General features: G+C 38.9%; 2 protein-coding genes across 2 annotated transcripts; both read left to right on the top strand.

The window, feature by feature from the left end:
* Nucleotides 1–5,359: 5,359 nt before the first annotated feature.
* On the top strand, nt 5,360–7,111 carry LOC106090045 (uncharacterized). The gene has a single exon (XM_013256092.2). It carries the CDS (start codon nt 5,360–5,362, stop codon nt 7,109–7,111), a length of 1,752 nt encoding a protein of 583 aa, XP_013111546.2.
* A 9,175-nt stretch (nt 7,112–16,286) lies between these two features.
* Nucleotides 16,287–18,080, top strand: LOC106090046 (uncharacterized). The gene has a single exon (XM_013256093.2). The coding sequence runs from the start codon at nt 16,287–16,289 to the stop codon at nt 18,078–18,080; it is 1,794 nt and encodes a 597-aa protein (XP_013111547.2).
* Nucleotides 18,081–24,061: the final 5,981 nt, after the last annotated feature.

Raw genomic sequence — 24,061 nt, forward strand, 5'->3', positions numbered from 1 at the left:
GTGGTGAACAACATCCCGCATCATACCGAGGATGTCAAGTCGCCAAAGAGTTGCAGAAGCTAAGAAACAAGAAATTACAATCAACCAGTAAGCGTACTATACCATACACCAATATTCCACGAAATAGCAATGAAAACCCGCAATCATATGCGAGTGTCACCGGAAATATCGTTTCAGAAGCTCCAAACAATATACTGTCACAAATACTCAGTAGGCTTAGTACTCAAGAAAACTTTTTTAAAACTATTGAAATCAGACTAGCTAATCTCGAGAAAACATCAAACGTATCTAAACATGTATAACCCGCTTAAGATTATGTTATGGAACGCCAATGGCCTCCACAAACACCAAAGGGAGCTTGAAGTCGTGCTCAACAACGAGAAAATAGATGTTTGTCTAATATCAGAAACCCATTTCACTACTCAATCATATATAAGATTCAAAAATTACGAGGTGTATCATACCACTCACCCAACGAATACTGCTAGAGGAGGTAGCGCAGTTATAGTTAGGAAGTCGATAAAGCATATAGAAGATGAGGAAATAAAAACGGATGAATTTCAGGCTACCACAATAAAAATATTCACTAAAAATGAAAATTTACTCATAACAGCTCTCTACAGTCCACCGAAACATCAAATTAAATACGAACAATATAAACAGCTGATAGAAAAACACAACGACAGGCACATTATTGGAGGCGACTTTAACGCCAAACATACTCACTGGGGATCCCGATTAACAACTACAAAAGGCAGAGAACTACTCAAAGCGTCGAATGATACTGGTTGCTCAATAATCTCATCAGGTACACCAACCTATTGGCCAACTGATACAAACAAAATTCCCGACTTAATAGACTTTTTTCTGGTCAAAAAAATATCGACGTCCCGAATAAAAATAGAAAATGGTTTTGATCTAAGCTCAGACCACTCTCCAATCTTCCTTACACTTTTTGAAAAAATACTAACAAAAGAGCCTCCACCCTTTTTGATAAATAAATTTACCGACTGGCAATATTTCAATTTAATCTTGTGGAATGCAGATTTGAAAGTCGAAGCACCAATCTCTGTAGACGATTTGGAAAATGAAGTTGAAATACTAACTGCAACTATTCAGAAAGCCGCATGGCAAAGTACTCCTGATTATCGAAGTACTGCTTCTGAACAAACCTACCCGGTATATATTAGAGAAAAAATTCAACTGAAACGCAAAATACGTAAGAAATGGCAGCAAACTAGACATCCGTCATACAAGACACTCTTAAATAAAATCACTAAGGAACTCAGTGCAGAAACCAAACTTTTCAGAGATATGGAACTTAGGCAACATCTGTTGTCGTTAACAACTGATAAAAGTACCGACTATTCACTTTGGAAAGCAACAAAAGGAGTTAAGAGGCCTGTACCAAGAAATTATCCAATAAGAAAAGATGACTCATCATGGGCCAAAACGAATATGGAAAAGGCGCAAATATTTTCAGAACACATGGAGAACGTTTTCTCCAATAACAATGAAGTTCCAACTAATGGTAATGAAGGTATAGGAAATTTCGAACAAAGCATCGAGAATGTTACAGTTGGTGAGGTATATGCAGAAATAGGCCGTATGCAGCTAAAGAAATGTCCAGGTTTCGACTTAATAAATACTGAAATACTAAGAAATCTTACATATAATTGCATCATTAAAATAACCCAATTATTTAATTCCTGCTTCAAGTTAAGAAGAATGCCAACTTTTTGGAAAATTGCAGAAATCCGTATGATACCTAAACCAGGTAAACCTACAACAGAGGTAACCTCATATAGACCAATATCTCTACTACCAATGTTATCCAAACTGCTAGAAAAACTGTTTTTGAGTCGTTTAAACCCCATTATTGCAGAAAAAAATCTCATACCAGACCATCAATTTGGTTTTAGAAATTCCCATTCAACTATTGACCAGATACACCGCATAACTAATACTATTGAACAAAGCTTTGAGGATAAAAAAATATGTTCTGCTGTATTCTTAGATGTGTCGCAGGCTTTTGACAAAGTATGCCATGTCGGGCTTATAAGGAAATTAAGCAGGATGTTGCCTGAAATATATGTTGAATTTCTAAAATCATTCTTATCGGATAGATTCTTCAGAATTAAACAGGATGACTCCTACTCAGACATGAAGAAAATTGGTACAGGTGTGCCTCAAGGAAGTATCCTAGGTCCCGTCCTATATCTTTTATACACTAGCGATTTGCCAGAACCACCAAACTCAGTCATTGCAACTTTTGCGGATGATACTGCTATACTTACTGTGGCAGATACAGAGGAGCAAGCAATCACTAAATTGCAACAAGCTCTTAATGAAATAAATCGTTGGGCCTCTGTTTGGCAAATAAAGTTGAACCATTCGAAGTCGGTTCATGTAAACTTTACAAATAAAGCTACCAGGAACATCCCCGTGCATATAAATGGAGTCAGTATCCCTTATTCGGACAATGCGAAATATCTTGGTATGACCCTGGATTCGAAATTACGCTGGAAAGCGCATGTCAAGAAGAAAATCGAAGAACTTAATATTAAATGGTCAAAACTCAAATATCTTATGGGCAGGAAATCTGAACTTTCCATTCAAAACAAATTACTTTTATATAATCAACAATTAAAACCAATATGGCTATATGGCATCCAACTATGGGGTTGCACGCATAAGAAATATATCTACATGATTCAAAATTTTCAAAATAAAGTACTAAGGAGCATAGTTAACGCCCCTTGGTATGTTCGCAACAGTGATCTCCATAGAGACCTCCGCATGAACACAGTGTCAGAGGAAATATCAATTGCAGCAACGAAACATGATGCCAGATTACGCCTTCATGTAAATCCAGAAGCCATTAATCTCAATGATCCAAGTACCAGACGTAGACTGAATAGAACTAAACCCTATGATCTCTTAATATCATGAGCTTTAAACTTATTTATTTTCTTTTTGTTTCCAATGTAAAATAAATTTTCAGATAGATTATATAAAATTTACATATTTTCAATGATAATTATGTTAAATTTGAAAAAAATTGCTTGTTAGCTTCTTATTGAAAGCTAGTTGCAATTAAAATAAAAATAAAAAAAAAAAAAAAAAAAAAAAAAAAGTTTTTGTCCAATTTGGCTGAAATTTTGCAAGCGGTGATCCGTTATGACTTCTAACAATTGTCTCAAGTACGGTTCAAATCAGTCTATAACCTGATATAGCCCCCATATAAACCGATCTGCAGATTTGAATTCTTGAGTCCTCACAAGCCACAGTTTTTGTCCAATTTGGCTGAAATTTTGCAAGCGGTGTTCTGTTACGACTTCCAATAACCGTGACAAGTACGGACCAAATCAGTCTATAACCTGATATAGCCCCCATATAAACCGATCTGCCGATTTGACTTCTTGGGTCCTCACAAGCCACAGTTTTTGTCCAAATTGGCTGAAAATTTGCAAGCGGTGTTCTGTTACTACTTCTAACAATCGTCTCAAGTACGGTCCAAATCAGTCTATAACCTGATATAGCCCCCATATAAGCCGATATCCCTATTTGACATCTGGAGCCCATGGAAGCCACAATATGTGTCCGATTTGGCTGGAATTTTGCACATCGTATTCTGTTATGACTTTTAACAACTGTGCCAAATATGGAAAAAATCGGTCACAACCCTGATATAGGTCGTGTATAAACCGATCTCCCGATTTGACTTCTTGAGCCCATGGAAGCCACAATTTGTGTCCGATTTGGCTGAAATTTTGCGTGTGGTTTTCTGTTATGACTCTTAACAACTGTGCCAAGTATGGTCCAAATCGGTCTATAACCTGTTATAGCTCCCATTTGAACCGATCTGCCGATTTTACTTCTCGAGCCCATGGGAGCCACAATTTGTGTCCGCTTTGGCTGAAATTTTGCACAAAGTGTTCTGTTATGAATTTTGACATTCATGCCAAATATGGTCCAAATCGGTCTATAACCTGATATAAACCGATCTCCCGATTTGACTTCTTGAGCCCATGGAAGCCAAAAATTGTGTCTAATTTGGCTGAAATTTTGCATATAGTCTCTCAACAACTGCGCCAAGTACGATCCAATTCGGTCTATAACTAAATATAGCTTTCATATTTTAGCAGAATCCATGATGGTGGGTTCCCAATATTCAGCACGGCCACACTTAGCACGCTTTTACTTGTTTTCCTTCCATACTAATCGCTTCACTGCCTTGATTACATCCATCATATGCATGACGCGTCACTTTCAATAGTTTGGTCAAAGTCGACCTCCCCCTAACAAGGCGGTCTTGGTAGGATGATATAATTGCTGTGAAGAAATGGGATGTTCTTCGTGAAACCAACAGTTCGAAGAGCTTTGTTATTGCAATCAATTTCGCAATACTCCTGTAAAGGTATATGATCGCCAGTAATGAGGAAAATATCCTGTAGATAGCGAATCGTTGAATATGGCCGTATTTGTCGTTACCCCATCCGACGTCTTGGTGTCTTGGAACTCTTCAATGATTTCAAACAAATTAGCACCTCATCCTCAGTAGAACTAATCCGTTGGAAATAATTCAACCTTTTTAATGTCATTAGCATAGCTGGAACTGAAAGATAACTTGGTATAGCTGCATTGGAAAACGTCTGCGAACATGTCGCATATCTCCGAATCATCTGACGATTGTCTACACTCAAGCTTCATGCAACTAGAGAACTCCCGAACCATACTCTTTGAATGCACAAACTTATAAAAGCTGTTGGGATTACTGAAAAGATAATCCCCCATCCTGATAAGATAATCAGCATCATATCTAATATTCTCAATATTGTACTTGATCTCGAATAGTTGGTATAATTCAATTCATTTAATGATCTGCTTTCACCATTACTCTGAAGTCTCAGATGAGAATTATTCGACTTTGCACCACAGTGAAGTGGGACAGTCCTCTATAGCCCGGAACAGACAAATGGACATACGAGACACGAATATGGCTGCAACTATGTCAGCAGTGTAGCAAATTCGGATTCAATGGTAGATAATAGAAGACTTAGTAAACCATAGTAAATTAATTTGTCTAAGTGAGTCCGATTGCAGTCTGCCACTATACTATCACACGTAGCGGTGAGGTGGATGGATGGGCACAGCCTAAGACAAAATCATTGAAGAGCACAAGTGGTAACATTTGACTAGCAACATTGTTATGAGTGCATACCCTGGGGAAATTCTACAAATACGGAATATCAAATAATTAAAGGGTTTAATTGTGCTTTAAACCTATCATCATATGACCAGACATAAAGTCATGCTATGACCAATGTGAGATGTTAGTCTTTTCTTGAGAGCAGCCATGAATGGTAAAACAAAACGCCATCCAACAAGCCTTGCACTTATCCTATTTTTCCTTCATAATCATATGATGTGCCATGCACTTTACATTGAGGATATTATGCAACACTTGAATGCGGAATATGGATTTCAAACTAATTTGATGATTGATTTGACTGGCAACGAGCACACATGGGAGTTTCAGGAAAAATCTTTAGAAAGTAAAGTTCCGAAGATACTAATAACCCATTTGGATGCGACAACCAGTAATTTGTATAAGCTCTTCAATATGGAAATTCTAAGCATAGTTCGCATGGATGTGATGCATCTGAATCTTACTCTTAAGCTCATGGATAAGTTGCTGTGGCGTCGTCATTATACCAAAATTATTGTGGACTTTCATGGGGAAGGTGCGAAGGATGCAAACAACGAATTGCCCTATATTTTCCACAGATTTTGGCAACAAGGTCATGGCTCAGTGTTGCTGCATTGGCGCAATGCCACCTACACCTACACGCCCTATCCCAGCATTCAAGTGCATTCGGTGGCAAACCTTTGGGATTTTCAAAAGCTTTGGCAAATACGCAATTTTCAGCAGTACCTATTTAAGATACCCTTCATGGAGTTTCCACCACGCTGCTTTAGCTACCGCAATCGCAAAGGTAGTCTGATAAGGACGGGCATCTACTACAAAATAGTAGAGGCATTCATAAAGAACTACAATGGCAGCATGGAGTTTGAATTCTTAGACATTTGGAGCATGGGACTGAACCGTGAACATGCCAATGACAAGGTGAGAAATGGAGGATTTCATTTCATACCAACGCAAATGATTGCTAGTGAAATGTACGAAAGAAGCGATGCTTTTCACTTGGGGAAAAACTATTTTATAGTCCCCGCCAGCAAGGAGATCAAACAAAGTCTATATCTATTAGTTTGCTTTAATCCTTATATGTGGATGATGGTGGCCTTGCTGCTCTTAATCCTTTTCCTATTTATTGTTGTTGTCAATTATCGCAAGTATGGAAAAGGAAACTTAGTCGATTCGCTTTTTCATGCCTTCAAGATCATAATTTTTATATACGATGAAGTTTTCGTGGGCAAGACACTTTTCAATTTTATGCTGCACCTGCTGTTTCTTATCGTTGGATTATTTCTGACCAACAGCTATGTCTGCAACCTCTCCAGCATGTATACATTGCGCATATATGAGCCCGAGTTGAAGACCTTGAATGACATAAGACTAACTAAGTTAGGCATCCATGTGTTCGGTTTGGACTACGATCAGTTTTTGGCCCTAGAAAACATGCCGTCCATCGTCTATGATCGCATGTTTGTGGGAAATGATACCGAATTCTTCGTTAATCGTCAGAAATTGCAACTGATGAATATTTACATGGGTGGCGATGACGTCATCGATTATTTGTTTTTCCAGCAGCTGTATATGAGGAAGCCCTTGGCTAAATATATACCTGAGCCTATGTACACCTTGCTCTATACCATAACGATGCCGCATCGTTCACCCTTTATTGAGTTCTTCAATCGCTACTTATCCTATCTGAAGGACAGTGGAATCGTGAACAAATTTAAGATGGACAGCCAATGGGATGGTGTGATAAGCTCGTCTCTTAAATTCCTCCAGGATCCCATAACAAATCGTTCCATGTCCATGGCCTATTTGCAATATGGTTTTGTTATTTGGATTATTGGAATGTTTACGGGATCTTTTACGTTTATGTGTGAACTTTGTTGCTGTAAGAGCAGTATTATTTAAAAATTTTAAACTTGTTTTCAAAAATATTTAAACAACCTCTAAGATATGTGTATGCTTTTTAATGAAACTAACTTTTAAGATACTACCTATAAAAAAAAAATTGAAGGTTTCACAGATTGTGTAGGATTGGTCCAGAAGGAGCAATCGATTTTTGATATCTCAAGGGGGCGGACCCTCCCCTTTAACCCAAAAGCTTGACGGGTCGGGACAATTTGGGACTCAAATGCAAGGTATTCGGGAGTAGAATACGAATTTGATATTAACAAGTAAGAGAGTGCTAAGTTCGGCCGGGCCGAATCTTATATACCCATCCACCATGGATCGCATTTGTCGAGTTCTATGAGCGGTATCTCTTTATAGGCAAACAAAAAATATTAAATAAGAACTGTTATGCTATTATGCATTCATTTACCGTTCGAATCGGACTAACACTTAATATAGCTCCATATTAAGTGTTAGTCCGATTCGAACGGTAAATGAATGCTGCACATTGTAGAAGTCATTGTGTAATATTTCAGTTGATTCGGATAAGAATTGCGCCTTGTAGGGCCTCAAGAAGCAAAATTGGGAGATAGGTTTATATGGGAGCTGTATCAAGCTATTGATTGATTTAGACCATAATAGACACGTATGTTGAAGGTTATGAGAGAAGCCGTTGTACAAAATTTCTGCCCAATCGGATGAGAATTGTGCCCTTTAGAGGCTCAAGAAGTCAAAATCCCAGATCGGTTTATATGACAGCTATATCAGGTTTTGTTCCGATTTGCGCCATACTTAGCACAGTTATTGGAAGACATAACAAAACACCTTATGAAAAATTTCAGCCAAATCCGATGAGAATTGCACGCTCTAGAGGCTCAAGAAGTCAAAATCCCAGATCGGTTTATATGACAGCTATACCAGATTATGAACCGATTTGAGTCATACTTAACACAGTTGTTGGAAGTGATAACAAAACACCTCATGAAAAATTTCAGCCAAATCCGATGAGAATTGCGCCCTCTAGTGGCTCAAGATGTCAAGATCCCAGATCGGTTTATATGACAGCTATACCAGATTATGAACCGATTTGAGTCATACTTAACACAGTTGTTTCAAGTGATAACAAAACACTACGTGCAAAATTTCATTCACATAGGATAAAAATTGCGCCCTCTAGAGGCTCAAAAAGTCTAGACCCAAGATCGGTTTATATGGCAGCTATATCAAAACATGGACCGATTTGGCCCATTTACAAGCCCAACCGACCTACAATAATAAAAAGTAAACAGTTGTTGGAAATGATACGAAAACTCTACGTGCAAAATTTCAGTCGAATCGGATGAGAATTGCGCCCGGACTTTATTTAGATACAGTTGCCATATAGACCGATCTGCCAATTTAGGGTATGACGACCAATTTCGCTGAAATTTGAAACTGTGAATTATTTTAAGACTCCTGACATTCGACCTGAATATGGTTCTGATCGGATTACTTGCCGAACCGGGCCCACTCCGCTGCGCTTTCTTTAACTCTCTAATATCTTTTTATAGCCGAGTCCGAACGGCGTCCCGCAGTGCGACACCTCTTTGGGGTGTCCCCATCGCCCTGAATGCGGATATCGAATTCGTGCCATTGTAGCCTATGACGCTGAACGCGTTCAAATCCTGGCGAGAACATCGGACAAGACGGTGTTTATCCCTTCTTAATGTTGGCGACATTTGCGAGGTACAATGCCATGCATGGTCATTTAAAAAATTTTCCCCAAAGAGGTGTCGCACTGCGGGACGCCGTTCGGACTTGGCTATAAAAAAGGTCCCTTATAATTGAGTTTAAACTTGAATCGAAAAGCACTCATTTATGTGCGGGAATTTGCCCTTTCTCGGGGGGACTGGTTGCTTAGACCCGAATTTTAATACTATATTCGTTTTCTGGTCTCCAATACCTTTCATTTAATACCCTTATTGTGCCCATCGGGCTACTTTCGGATATGAGTGGCGTTTTTGGGGTAAGGAGGAGGGCCCGCCTCCACCCTTATCTAAAAATTGTATAGCCTTCTGGACAATCGTACACAATCTAAGAAAATTTTAAGAAAAACGGTTAAGCCAAGCGTTTTTGAGGGGTGGCATGACCCCCTATACTTCGATCTGATTTTATATGCCGATTCGAAATCTACTCCCGAATACCTTTCATTTGGTCCCCATATTGAAAGGAAGGTCCAATATGTCTGTTTGGGGGGGGTTCTGGTGTTGGGACGGCCCGATGGGTACTTAGACTCACATTTTAATATCATATTCGTATTCTACTCTCCAATAATATTCATTTGATACCTATATTGTCCCGATCGGTCCACTTTTGATTTTGGGTTGTATTTTCGTGGTAAGGGGGGAGGGTCCGCCCTCTTTAGATATCAAACAAGTTAAAACGAGTTAAATCGGTCATATTACCCGAGCGTAACAATATTTGCATTGCCCCACAGACGCACTGCGAACAAACCCAACCCCTCCAACCTCCCCGCCTCCCCCCCAATAGATATATTGACCTATCGTGACAATATGGGTTTCGAAGAAAAGAGTTTTTGGCGCAGAACACGAATCGTACTTTTATCCTAAAACCCATTTAGACCCAGCTTTTTTTAAATCGATAACATTACATGTTTGGTGGTCCTTGAGATTGTTGGTCTAAGATGTCGATGTCAAATTCCTACTTTGTTCTCGAATATTTTGAATATGAGACCCAGATTCGTACTCCACTTGAAAAACCCTCATTGTTATGATAGGTAGATTCAGGAAAAAGGATGACCACTGAACACTTGACGTCATATTTTTATGTCAGATTCGTTCTGCCTTCCATTTGAGATCCCATATTACCAAATCGCGCTACATGCCACTTAGGGTTGTTCAGTGGCTGGACAATCCCTCACACTACCCCCTTCTGATATTGATATATTAAGTGCACTATTTTCATCACATGACCATTTTAAACTATCTGAATACAAATAAGTATTTATTTTTTACCTTACAACATATGGGACTAATTACACAATGTATGTAAAAATACTGCACCCTCTTTCCTTTACTTGTTTTAAATCTCCATCAACTATTTAATTCATAGTGTGGCCATACCATTGGTTACTTTGACTCCTTTTAATGTTTACTTCAATGTTTAAATAAGTGCGTTGCCAAAGTTGTATGTAGCCGTTGTCAACATATTAAACCGCAAACGTCACTGTCCATAGCCGCAACTTAAGCTACTGACTGATCTTCATGCCAAAGAACACGAAGTAGGGCCACACGCATCACATCACCACACACCCACACCTCAATAGTTACCTTTTTCACATACTCTTTCTCTCTCACATACCAGTCACTTCTCGCACTCTCACCGCTAATAGTCCCCACCTATGACTTTGCATTCAAACAAATAACGGATTATTAAGTAAAAAGCAACAACTATTTGCTGTGTTTCTGTTTCCTCTACTTCTTTTATTGAAAATAAATTTCTCATTTTCATGGTTTTTCTTTTCGGAAAACTAATTTTCATATACATTTTGCATATCTCTGAAAAAATTTATTCAGACGTGTGGCCATAATGTGACCACAAACTCGCTTTTATAAAAGCCAACTACTGCATATGACCTGTAGTTATGAAATTTTTATGCCCTCCACCATTGGATGGGGGCATACTAATTTCGTCATTCTGTTTGTAACACCTCGAAATATGCATCTGAGACCCCATAAAGTTATATAATCTTGATCGTTATGTCATTTTCAGTCGATCTAGCCATCCCCGTCTGTCTGTCTGTCGAAAGCACGCTAACTTTCGAAGGAAATTTTGCACAAACACTTTTTATTAGTGTAGGTCGGTTGGGATTGTAAATGGGCCAAATCGGTCCATGTTTTGATATAGCTGCCATATAAACCGATTTAGGGTCTTGACTTCTTGAGCCTCTAGAGGGCGCAATTCTCCTCCGATTTGACTGAAATTTTGCGTAACACTATGAGAGAGTTCGAGCGACATATTTGTTATATGCAAAATTGTTTACAGAATCGAAATCATCCGTAGGTGTCTGCACAAAAAATCTAATCGTTAAGCAATACAAAGTTTAGCCCTTTTTTATGATCAAACTAGCTGGACAGTGCCCGCTCCGCTGCGCCTTCTTTCACTCTCTTATTTTATCTGAGCGCCATACTGTGCCGATGAGGAAAAAAGTCCTGCTTGGAGGTGCTGGTACGGCCTTTCAGATATTTCACCCCAATGTGGATATCCTACTGTTGCTCTATTCCCAAATTTCTTTCATTGCAGCCTTATAATGTTTTTGGGGTGAGCTGGTACCCCATGTATCAGATTCGTGCTCTAGTCTCAAATATCTTTCATTAGAGCCTAATATTGTCATTATTGGATTAAATTTCCATTTGGTAGGCTTCGGAGGTAGGGCGGCCGCCCTAGACTTCCCACCTTAAATGAGTACAGCAAATTTCTGTTTTTGAGTTATGGGGCGTAAATCGCCTCATCCATTTCCGAGATTTGGCGCTTTTGAAAACAGGGTAAGGGGAGGGTCCGCCCATTAAAGATTGGATCTTAGATCTACTTCAAACTCTTGGTTTGAAGAATTTGGGAATTTGTGCTCCCAAATACCTTTAATTTGGGCACCATATTGTCATGATCTGTAAATGTTTTGGGGAAGGGGTGGACCCCCAGAAAATATGTTCCGAAAGTGGGTATCAATTTCGTGCTCTACTCCCCAATACCTTTCATTTGAGCCCCACATTGACATGGTCGTTAAATATGTCCGGTTTAGGGGTTTTTGGGGAGTGGGATGGTCCCCCAAGCACTTAGCCCTGAAAATATATTAGCATCGTGCTCTATTCTCAAATATCATTGCCATTGGCCTCAAAACTGGATATCAAATTCGTTTTCTAATTTTAAATTCCTTTCATTTCAACTCCTTTTTACAAAAGTCAGTACATTAGTCCGGTATATGTATGGGCCCTAAAAACAATCAGTATCGAGCTCCACTCACTTTGAGTCCCAAATTGTCATGGAAAGCAAATACGTCCAATATGGGGGTTGTTATGGGGGTAGGAGGTCCCCAAGACAGCCCTGAAAATATATCAGCGTCGTACTCTACTCTCGAAACTGGATATCAAATTGATTTTCTAATCCCAAATATCTTTCATTTGAACCCCTTATTGCAAATGTCAGCAAATATGTGCGGTTTCCGGTATGGGCCATAAATACTATCAATATCAAGCTCCACTGTGTTGAAACCTCAAATTGTCTTGGTGAGCAAAAACGTCCTATTTGGGGTAGTCCCCTAGACAGTTGGTCTCGAATGTTGATTTCAGATTCGTAATCTACTCCCAACTACCTTTCATTTGAGCCCCATATTTCCATAGTCGGCAAACATGACCGGTTTGTGGGGTGTTTTGGGGAAGGGGTGGTCACTCACTAACTTGGCCCAGATTCGTGATTTACTACCAAAGACCTTTTATTTGAGCTCCATATTGCTATGGGCGTAAATTTGTCCTCCTTGGAAGTGTTGTTACGGAGGGGCGGCCCCCAACCACTTGGTCCCACATTTGAATATCAGATTCGTATTGAGCCCCCTATTGCCAGTGGTCTGTAAATAAACCCCGATCGGGGGTGTTTTGGAAGGGATGGACACCCAGAAGGGATGGGCCCCCAGATATCAGATTCGTATTCTACTTGCAAAAACCTCTCATTTTAGTCCCATATTGCCATAGTCGGTAAATATGTCCGATTTAGCGGTGTTTTGGGGGTTGAGGTAGTCCCCCAAACTCTTTGTCCCCCAATTGCATATCAGTTACATTTGCTACTCTTAAATACCATTCATTTAAATCCTATATTGTCGTGATTGGTAGATATATATATTTGATAGGTTTTGCGGGTGGGGCGGCCACCCCTATGTTCCCCATCCAAAATTCGGATATCAAATTTTTGTTTTTAGGTTACTATGAGAGAGCACACAAATTTTCGCTAAAATCGCACTACCCATCTCCGAGATATGGCATTTCTGAAAATTAATTAAAGGGGGAGGGGCCACCACGGGTCCATAATGCACCATCTGCGAAAATTTCAAGAAAATCGGTTTATCCGTTTTTGGGTCGATACGGAACATACATGCAAACAAACTAACAAATACAAATTCATTTTCAAATATATGACTAGCTGGACAGGGCCCGCTCCGCTACGCCTTCTTTCACTCTCTTATTTTATCTGAGCCCTATACTGGCAAAGTCTGGAAAAAGTTCTGTTTGGGGGTGCTGGTTCGGCCCTTCAGATATTTCGTCCTAATGAGGATATCATATTTGTGATCTTCTCCCAAATTTCTTTCATTTGAGCCTAATATTAACATTTTTCGCATATTTCGCCCCATCCATCTCCGAGATCTGGCCCTCTTGCAAATAGGGTAAGGGTAGGGTCCGCCCATTAAAGTTTGGATGCTAGATCTACTTCATTCTCTTGGCTTTGGTGGTGTATCGAAGTAGCTAAACCCTTTGCCCGAAAGTGGATATCGGATTCATACTCTAGTCCCAAAAACCACATATGAGCCACATATTGCTATAGTCCGTATATATGTGCGGTTTAGGGGGAGTTTAGGACATGAGTCGTCCCTGAAACAATTGGCCATAAAAATGGTATCAAATTATAGCCCCTTTTTGTCATACTTCACAAATATGTCCAGTTTGAGGGGTAAGTAGGGTAGGGCGGTCACCCACGCACTTAGCCCTGCAAATACATCAGCATCATGCTCTACTGTTAAATTCCTATTATTTGAGCCGTAATTGCAGTTGGTTTAGGGGGCGTTTATGGGGTGAGTCTACCCCTAAACACTTGGCCTCCAAATTGGATATCAAATTCGATTTCTACTATCAAATACCTATTATTTATTATTAGCCGGTTTGAAGGAAGTTTAGGGGCCGGACACTGAAATAATATCAGTATTGTGCTAGAGCACGATGCTGTTTGAGCCCCATAATTTCAGGCATTTACAAGGAGGCGATCAATATATTAAGGGCAACAAATCTCATTCTGATTCACACGAATTATTTTTTTTTTTTGTTTCTTTTGTTTTTCGTTATCTACATTCAAAACCACATTTCAAAGCTACCACTTGGAATACAACATTTTTAGAGATCCACAGGTCCTCCTGCGTCTATCACAAATTGACTATTCTGCTACCAAAGATCTTTTATTGCTGTACTTTTCTATCCTGATCGGCCTTCATATATTAATTTGAATTCCTTTTCTTTTTGGGTAGGATAGGGGGAGGGGGATTGCACTCTGACACATCCTTTCATTTGAATACAATATATTCCAGGACGTCATGCATGACAGTTTGGTGTTGTTTTTTGTTTTGGAGCTCAATGAGACTCTCCTCTCGATACCGCTGATTGTCTGCGGCTGTCATTACGTGAATTTCGTTTAATACCCATATAGTCTCAATCGGTAAACATGTCCGTGTGGGGCGTTTTGGGGGTGGGGAGGCCCCTCAGACACGAAGGAATAAATTAGTATGTCAGATTTGTTCTCTACTTTTGAATAGCTTTCATTTGATAGCAATATTGCCCAAAGCGGTGAAAGAGTCCTTTTGGGGGTTTTTTGGGGCTGGGGGACCCCCGTGTGCTTTGGGCGAAATTTGTATACCAAGTTCATACTCTACACTTAAATACCTTTCATTTGATACCCATATTGTCCTAATCGGTAAAAATGTCCGTCCGGGTGGGTTATGGGATGGGGCGTCCCCCTAAGTTAGTTGACCCCAAAATATTATATCAATTACATGTTTTTGGGGTACCATAAGGTGGCATGCACCTTAAATTAATGCACGCATATCCTAGATCTGGCGTTTCTGAAAATAGGGGTATGGGGGAGGGTCCGTCCCTCCTTTGGATATCCAAAAATATAGTACCCCATTTTTACCGGGGGCCCAAACTGTACCATCTCTGAAAATTTCATGAAAATCGATTCAGTCGTTTTTGAGTCTATACGAAAAAGACAAACAAACAATATTTTTATACCCACCACCATAAGATTGGGGATATACTACTCCAGTCATTCCGTTTGTAACACCTCGAAATATTCGTCTAAGACTCTATATAGTATATATATTCTTGATCGTCTCAACGTTCTTAGTCGATCTAGCCATGTCCGTCCGTCCGTCTGTGGAAATCACGATAGCGGTCGAACGATTGAAATTTTTCACAGATACTTAATAGTGATGTAGGTCGTTGGGGATTGCAAACGAGTCCTATCGGTTCAGATTTAGATATAGCTCCCATGTAAAGCGATCTCCCGATTTGACTTCTTGAGCCCCTGGAAGCCACAATTTCTATCAGATTTGGTTGCAATTTTGCATGTTGTGTTCGGTTAAGACTTTCGACAACTGTGCCAAGTATGGTCTAAATAGGTCTATAACCTGATATAGCTCCCATTTGAACCGATCTGCCGATTTGACTTCTTGAGTCCTCACAAGCCGCCATTTGCGACCGATTTGACTGAAATTTTGCATGCGATGTTCTGTTAGGATTTCCAACAACTGTGCCAAATATGGTCCCAATCAGTCTATAACCTGATATAGCTCCCATGTAAACGGGACTCTCGATCATCCTTGTTCGGTTTCTAGAAGGTTTAATTTTTGCTTGTATACATTCTCAGGTGGTGGGTTCCCAAGATTCAGCCCGGCCGAACTTAGCACGCTTTTACATATTATCCATAATACAGTTACAGAAGGAGTTTGAGAATTTTTCGATTTCGAACCATAGTGAGGATTGATTATAGCGATGAAACGCGTTTCAAAAAACCAATAATTTTTTGCTTTGTGGGACACTCTAATGGACATAGACACGTAAATGGCTTAAACTAGTTAAGAAGTATAGCAATTTGGGAATCGATGGTAGATAATAGAAGACTAAGAACGTATGACACCTTAGTAAAGTAATTTGTCTAAATAAGTCTGATTGCAGTCTGCCACCATAATATAACACTTTAACCTTCTCACAGTAGTGGTTAGGTGCAAAGACTAAGACAAAATCATGAAAGATTACAAGTAGTAACATTGGAATGAATGAATGCCCCAGGGGAAATTCTACAATTACTTGATACCTAATAATTAAGGTATTGTAATGTGCTTAAAACCTATATCACCAGGCATTACGTCATGCTATGAACAATGCGTGATATTAGTCTTTTCTTAAGTGCAGCCATGAATGGTACAACAAAACGCCATCCAACAAGCCTTGAGCTTATCCTATTTCTCCTTCATCTTCATGTGATGTGCAATGCACTTCACATTGGGGATATTATGCAACACTTGAATGCGGAATATGGATTTCAAACTAATTTGATAATTGATTTGACTGACAACGAGCACACATGGGAGTTTCTGGAAAAATCTTTAGAAAGTAAAGTTCCGAAGATACTAATAACCCATTTGGATGCGACAGCCAGTAATTTGTACAAGCTCTTCAATATGGAAATTCTAAGCATAGTTCGCATGGATGTGATGCATCTGAATCTTACTCTTAAGCTCATGGATGAGTTGCTGTGGCGTCGTCATTATACCAAAATTATTGTGGACTTTCATGGGGAAGGTGCGAAGGATGCAAACAACGAATTGCCCTATATTTTCCACAGATTTTGGCAACAAGGTCATACCTTGGTTTTGCTGCATTGGCGCAATGCCACCTACACGTACACGCCCTATCCCAGCATTCAAGTGCATTCGCTGGCGAACCTTTGGGATTTTCAAAAGCTTTGGCAAATGCGAAATTTTCATCAGTACGTATTTAAGATACCCTTTATGGAGTTCCCACCTCGCTGCTTTAGCTACCGCAATCGTAAAGGTAATCTCATCAGAACGGGCAACTTCTATAAAATTATAGAGGGATTCATTGAGCAATACAATGGCAGCATGGAATTTGAATTCTTTGATATTTGGAATATGGGTCTGAACCGAGACTATGCAAACGAAAAGATCAGCAATGCAGGATTTCGGTTCATACCAACGCAAATGGCTTACAGTGAAATGTACGATAGCAGCGATGCTTTACACTTTGGAAAAATCTATTTTATAGTCCCCGCCAGCAAGGAGATCAATCAAAGCCTATATCTGTTCGTTTCCTTTAATCTTCATATGTGGATGATGGTGGCCATGCTGCTCCTTATTCTATTCCTGTTTATTGTTGTTGTCAATTATCGCAAGTATGGAAAAGGAAACTTTGTGGAATCCGTTTTTCATGCCTTCAAGATCATAATTTTTATATACGATGAAGTTTTCGTGGGCAAGACACTTTTCAATTTTATGCTGCACCTGCTGTTTCTTATCGTTGGATTATTTCTGACCAACAGCTATGTCTGCAACCTCTCCAGCATGTATACATCGCGGATGTATGAGCCCGAGTTGATGACCTTGAATGACATAAGACTAACTAAGTTAGGCATCCATGTATTCGGTTTGGACTACGATCAGTTTTTGAGCATAGAAAACATGCCGCCTGTCATCTATGATCGCATGTTTGTGGGAAATGATACCGAATTTTTCGCCTATCGTCAAAAATTGCAACTGGTGAATATTTACATGGGTGGCGATGACATCATCGATTACTTGTTCTTCCAGCAGCTGTACATGAGGAAACCTTTGGCCAAATATATATCGGAGCCTATGTATACCCTGGTCTTTTCCATAACCATTCCACATCGTTCACCCTTTATTGAGTTCTTCAATCGCTACTTATCCTATCAGAAGGACAATGGAATCTTGAACAAATTTAAGAGGGACAGCCAATGGGATGGTGTGATAAGCTCGTCTCTTAAATTCTTTCAGGATCCCATAACAAATCGTTCCATGTCCATGGCATATTTGCAATATGGTTTTGTTATTTGGATTATTGGAATGTTTACGGGATCTTTTGCTTTTATGTTTGAGCTTTATTGCTCCAAAAGAAGAGTTAATCAAAGATTGTAAATTTGTGTTTGTCAATGGTTAAAAGTGCTTTAATAAAATTACCCTCTAAGGTAAAATGGATAACTACATTAATGCTTAGTTGGAATAACTAAAAACGTGCTAAGTTTGGCCGGGCCGAATCTTATAAACCCTCAAGCATGGATCGCATTTGTCAAGCTAACAAAGGATAATAGATAAGAATTGCTATGCTATTGTGGAAATAAAAATAAGTCTTCACAAAGGAAGTTGTTGAATCAGGCAGATATATGGCATTACTTTATTGAATGTGTCTTTTTGGAGAAGTGCCATCGAATTTATACTAAAAGATCGGCTGTGCCGGCGTCTTTCGATGGTTCCCCACAATCAATCTTTTCAATACACTTATTACTAATACATGCCAATATTTCTTACATCTAAGTTCTTTGTACAAAATATGCATCTAGTGCATATATGAAGTCCATTTCTTTATAAGGTCAATGTCTTTGCATTCTCCCGAAAACTGTTGTAGCAATGTCTGCGAAAGTGTTTAGCGGCCGTGACAATGAAAAGAGTTCGCTGGCCACCATGGTTGTGCATTTTCACATTTCTGCTTATGCTTAACTATCGATTGAGCGTTCATTCGCTCTTATTGGCTGTTGCTTAGTATAATTTGACACTCTCATATAGAGTTTTATAGTTGGTTGGTTGGTTAGCATGAATGCTTGAGTACGCTACATTATTGGAGCTATATTGGGTTATGAACCCATTCAGGCCATACTTGGTTTGGACGTTGGAGACCATAGTAGATGCCTTTGTGCAAAATTTCAAACAAATTGGAAAAGATTTGCTCCCTCGGAAGATCGATTTACATGGGAGCTATATCAGGTTAGGGACCAATTCAGATCAGGGCCCCAGAGCGGGTACTTTTTTTGCGCTCCACTCGCGCTTCGGCAAAAATTTTTCCGCTACCGCTCCCTTGCTTTGAATTTGACTATTTCTTTCTAAATTTTCTTCTTATATACACCGCGCTCTATGAAGTGTTATATACATTTTTTCATTACGTTTACAACATCAAACAATATTCAACTCGGTTTATATGTATTCTTGATCGCCGTCTATATCGGGCTTATCTTATCTTCTACTTCTTCTTCTTCTTATATATAAAAATCAATTTGTGTTTGTTTGTCGGTTTGTTTCGTATAGACTCACAAACGGCTGAACCGATTACCTTGAAATTTTCACATATTGTGTTGGTTGGTCTGGAAGGAAACATAGGCTATATAATTTGTTGATATCGGAAGGGGGGGCGGACCTTCCCCTTATCCCAAAAGTACTACCCAAAAATAAAAGTGGACCGATCGGGACAATATGGGACTTAAATGAAAGGTATTCAGGAGTAGAGTACGAATTTTATATTAAAAATTGCGTCCAAGTAAATGGGGGGGGGGGGGGGGCGCCCCAGCCCCAAAACCCCCTACAATAGGTTTAATGAACGATCATGACAATATGGGACTCTAACGAAAGGTATTCGGGAGTAGATTACGAATATGGTCAGGAAGGAGAATTGGCTTTATAAATTGTTGATATCAGAGAGGGGTGGACCCTCCCCCGTTACCCCATAAAATCCACCCAAAATTAAAAGTAGACCCCTCGGGGCCATATGGGTATAAAATGAAAGGTATTGGAGGGTAGAATACGAATATGGTATTAAAATTTAAGTCTAATTACCCATTGGGCCGTCCCAACCCCAAACCTCCCCCAAACAGACAAGATTCATGTCAACATGGGGTTCAAATGAAAGGTATTCGGGAGTAAATTACGAATCTGAAATACAAAATCAGATCGAAGTATAGGGGGTCACCCCACCTGCTAAAAACACCTCAAATGGGCATATGAACCAATCATGACTATATGGGATTTAGTTTATTTGTTTTTTCCGTGGAATCAAAAACGTTTGAATCAATTTTCTTAAATTTTTCACAGATTGTATAAGTGGCTCTGAAGGGAAACCTAGGCAATATATGTTTTTATTATCGGATGGGGGCTCGGACCCTCCTCCTTACCCCAAAAACGCCACCCAAAACCAAAAGTGGAACGATAGGCACAATATGGGAATCAAATGAAAGCTTCTTGAGACTAGAAAACGAATGTCCAAGTATCCAGCGGGCCGCCCCAACTCCAAAGCTCCTCCAAACAGATATATTCGACGTTCATGTCAATATGGGAATCAAATGAAAAAAGATCGGCATTAACCAGTCAGGAAGGGTAAAAGTCGGGCGGTGCCGACTGTATAATACCCTACACCTACCCAATAAGTACAATGTGGAAGCTGTATTCAATTCTGAACCAATTTTGATGGACCTAGGCAAGAAAATATGTTCAAACTGTAATAACTACCGTTGACAAATGACAACATTATTGCAAATTACCCAAAATCTGCCAAACATATGTATGGGAGCTATATCTATATCGATCTGGACAAAATTTGGCATGGATTGTTTTGTTACTGATCTTAACGTATCTGCAAAATTTCATTACTATCGGTTCAGATTTAGATATAGCTCCCATATCTATATACGGCCCGATTTGCACTTAAATGGTCGTAGTAGCTACAATTTTTAACCCATCTTCACAAAATTCGACATGGATTGTTTTGTTACTGATTTTAACATATCTGCAAAATTTCATTAAAATCGGTTCAGATTAAGATATAGCTCCCATATCTACGTACCGCCCGATTTGCACTTAAATGGTCGTAGTAGCTAAAATTTTTAACCGATCTGCAAAAAATTTGGCATGGATTGTTTTGTTACTGATCTTAACATATCTGCACAATTTCATTGAAATTGGTTCAGATTTAGATATAGCTCCCATATATATGTACCGCCCGATTTGCACTTAAGTGGCCGTGGTAGCTACAATTTTCAAGCAATCTGCACAAAATTTGGCATGGATTGTTCTGTTACTGATCTTAACTTATCTGCAAAATTTCATTAAAATCGGTTCAGATTTAGATATAGCTCCCATATATATGTACCTCCCGATTTGCACTTAAATGACCGTAGTAGCTTCAATTTTCAACCGATCTGCACAAAATATGGCATGGATTGTTTGTACTGATTTTAACGTATCTGCAATATTTGATTAAGATCGGTTCAGATTTAGATATAGCTCCCATATATATATATCGCCCGATTTGCACTTAAATTGCCGTAAAAGCAAAAATTTTTAACCGATCTTCACAAAATTTGCCACGAACTGTTTTCTTACTGATCTTAACATACCTGCAAAATTTTATCAAAATCGATTCAAATTTAGATAGAGCTCTCATATATATTTATTGCCCGATTTGCACTTAAACTGCCGTAGTAACTAAAATTTTCAACCTATCTTCACAAAATTCGGCATGGATTGTTTTGTTACTGATCTTAACATATCTGCACAATATCATTAAAATCGGTTCAGATTTAGATATAGCTCCCATATATATGTACCTCCCGATTTTCACTTAAAAATGGCCGTAGTAGCTTCAATTTTCAACCGATCAGCACAAAATTTGGCATGGATTGTTTGGTACTGATTTTAACGTATCTGCAATATTTGATTAAAATCGGTTCAGATTTAGATATAGCTCCCATATATATGTATCGCCCGATTTGCACTTAAATTGCCGTAAAAGCAAAAATTTTTAACCGATCTTCACAAAATTTGCCACGAACTGTTTTCTTACTGATCTTAACATACCTGCAAAATTTCATCAAAATCGATTCAGATTTAGATAAAGCTCTCATATATATTTATTGCCCGATTTGCACTTAAACCGCCGTAGTAACTAAAATTTTCAACCGATCTTCACAAAATTCGGCATGGATTGTTTTGTTACTGATCTTAACATATCTGCACAATTTCATTAAAATCGGTTCAGATTTAGATATAGCTCCCATATATATGTACCGCCCGATTTGCACTTAAAAGGCCGTAGTATCTAGTTTTTAACCGATCTTCACAAAATTTGCCACGAACTGTTTTGTTACTGATCTTAACATATGTGCAAAATGCTATTAAAATCGGTTCAGATTTAGAATAGCTTCCATATGTATATTCCGCCCGATTTGCACTTAAATGGTCGTAGTAGCTTCAATTTTCAACCGATCTGCACAAAATTTGGCACAGATTGTTTTCTTGCTGATCTTAACATATATGCAAAATTTCATTAAAATCGGTTCAGATTTAGATATAGCTCCCATATTCACATATATTTATATATTGCCCAAATTTATAATTGTAGGGTAGGTGTAGGGTATTATATAGTAGGCTCCACCCGACTTTTGCCTTTCCTGACTACTTTATTCTTGTTGTTATCCCAAACAGTGATTAAGAAAAAATCATAATTTTCCCATCATTTCGACGTATTGCTATGGGAAATCCATTTGTGACCCTTAAAAGCTTATATGTTTAAATGCTTTGGAATAACTCCCTCATCAATCAAAGAAATAGACTTTATTTACCCACATTGAACTTTCTGAAGTAAAGTTGACAAGCTCTGCAATAATCAGCTCACTGTACCCCGACTGTGCTGTATATTAAAATTTGAGTTGCGCCTAATAAATCCTGAGATTACCCCGCATAATGCTCCAAGGCACAAAATAATGTGAAAAAAATCTGTCGCAGCACATAAACTGCAGTCTAATAATTCATTTTAATTACCCTGTTTTTCATCTGGTGAACTAGTTTTAACACTTAAATGTGCAAAATAACTTAAAAAAAAAACACACACTTTTATTTGTGCGAACAGCATGATTATTCGGTCAAATATTTTTTTCCTTCCCAAGAATAATGGAGGGATGTATGGACGGGACCCTGACGCATTCGAAATTTAATTTATTATAAAAAACACTTAAAAGCAAAAGCAATTAACGCCACTGATTATTTATGATATGCAAAATGTAGAGACATCATTTGATTATCATGATACATTGTATGTTGATTTATGACATTAAAGTCGGGCAGTAACTCACCAACACCCTATGTGTTTATCTCAACGACATATTTAGAATAATTCAAATTGCCAATTTCCCACGTACACTTGTAGACAAAATAGAAAAAAAACAAGTAAAAAGTTTGGCTGGGCCGAAATTTGGATACCCACCACCTCGGGTATAAATGCAAACCATTTTTCGTCCGGTGAAAAATTCATATTTTATGCCCCCATAGCAGCTATATCGAAATATGGTCCGATTTGGACCAAATTCAGCACGGACTTGAGTGGTCTAATAAGTACAAGTCATTGTTCAATTTTGTAGAACAAAATATTGGTCTTTTTGGTAGCCATATCCACATATAGACCGATTTGAACCATAAACGATACGGATGTCGAAAATCTTGTGTCATAAGTCACTGTGTCAAATTTCAGCGAAATCGGCTTATAAATGTGCATTTTATGGGGCCAAGACTTTAAATCAAGAGATCGGTCTATATGGCAGCTGTATCCAAATCTGAACCGATATGGGCCAAATTGAAGAGGGCTGTCGAAGAGTCCAACACAACTCACTGTCCCAAATTTCGGTGAAATCGAACAATAAATGCGCCTTTTAAGGGCCAAAAACCTTAAATCGAGAGATCGGTCTATATGGCAGCTATATCCAAATCTGAACCGATCTGGGCCAAATTGAAGAGGGCTGTCGAAGGGTCCAACACAACTCATTGTCTTAAATTTCGGCGAAATCGGTCAATAAATTACGCCTTTTATGGGCCCAAGACCCAAAATCGAGAGACCGGTCTATATGGCAGCTATATCCAAATCTGGACCGATCTTAGCCAAATTCAGGAAAGATGTTGAAGGCCCTAACATAACTGTTCCAAATTTTGGCACAATCTGACAATAAATGCGCCTTTTATGGGGCCAAGACATTAAATCGGCGGATCGGTCTATATGGCAGCTATATCCATATCTGGACCGATCTGGCCAAAATTGAAGAAGTATATCGAAAGGCCCTAACACAACTCACTGTCCCAAATTTCAG

This window comes from Stomoxys calcitrans, chromosome 1 (assembly GCF_963082655.1).
Source record: "Stomoxys calcitrans chromosome 1, idStoCalc2.1, whole genome shotgun sequence".
Taxonomy (NCBI): Eukaryota; Metazoa; Arthropoda; class Insecta; order Diptera; family Muscidae; genus Stomoxys; species Stomoxys calcitrans.

What these genes read in the sequence shown, in the direction of transcription:
- LOC106090045 (XM_013256092.2), top strand. Translation starts at nt 5,360, where the DNA reads ATGAATGGTAAAACAAAACGCCATCCAACAAGCCTTGCACTTATCCTA.
- LOC106090046 (XM_013256093.2), top strand. Translation starts at nt 16,287, where the DNA reads ATGCGTGATATTAGTCTTTTCTTAAGTGCAGCCATGAATGGTACAACA.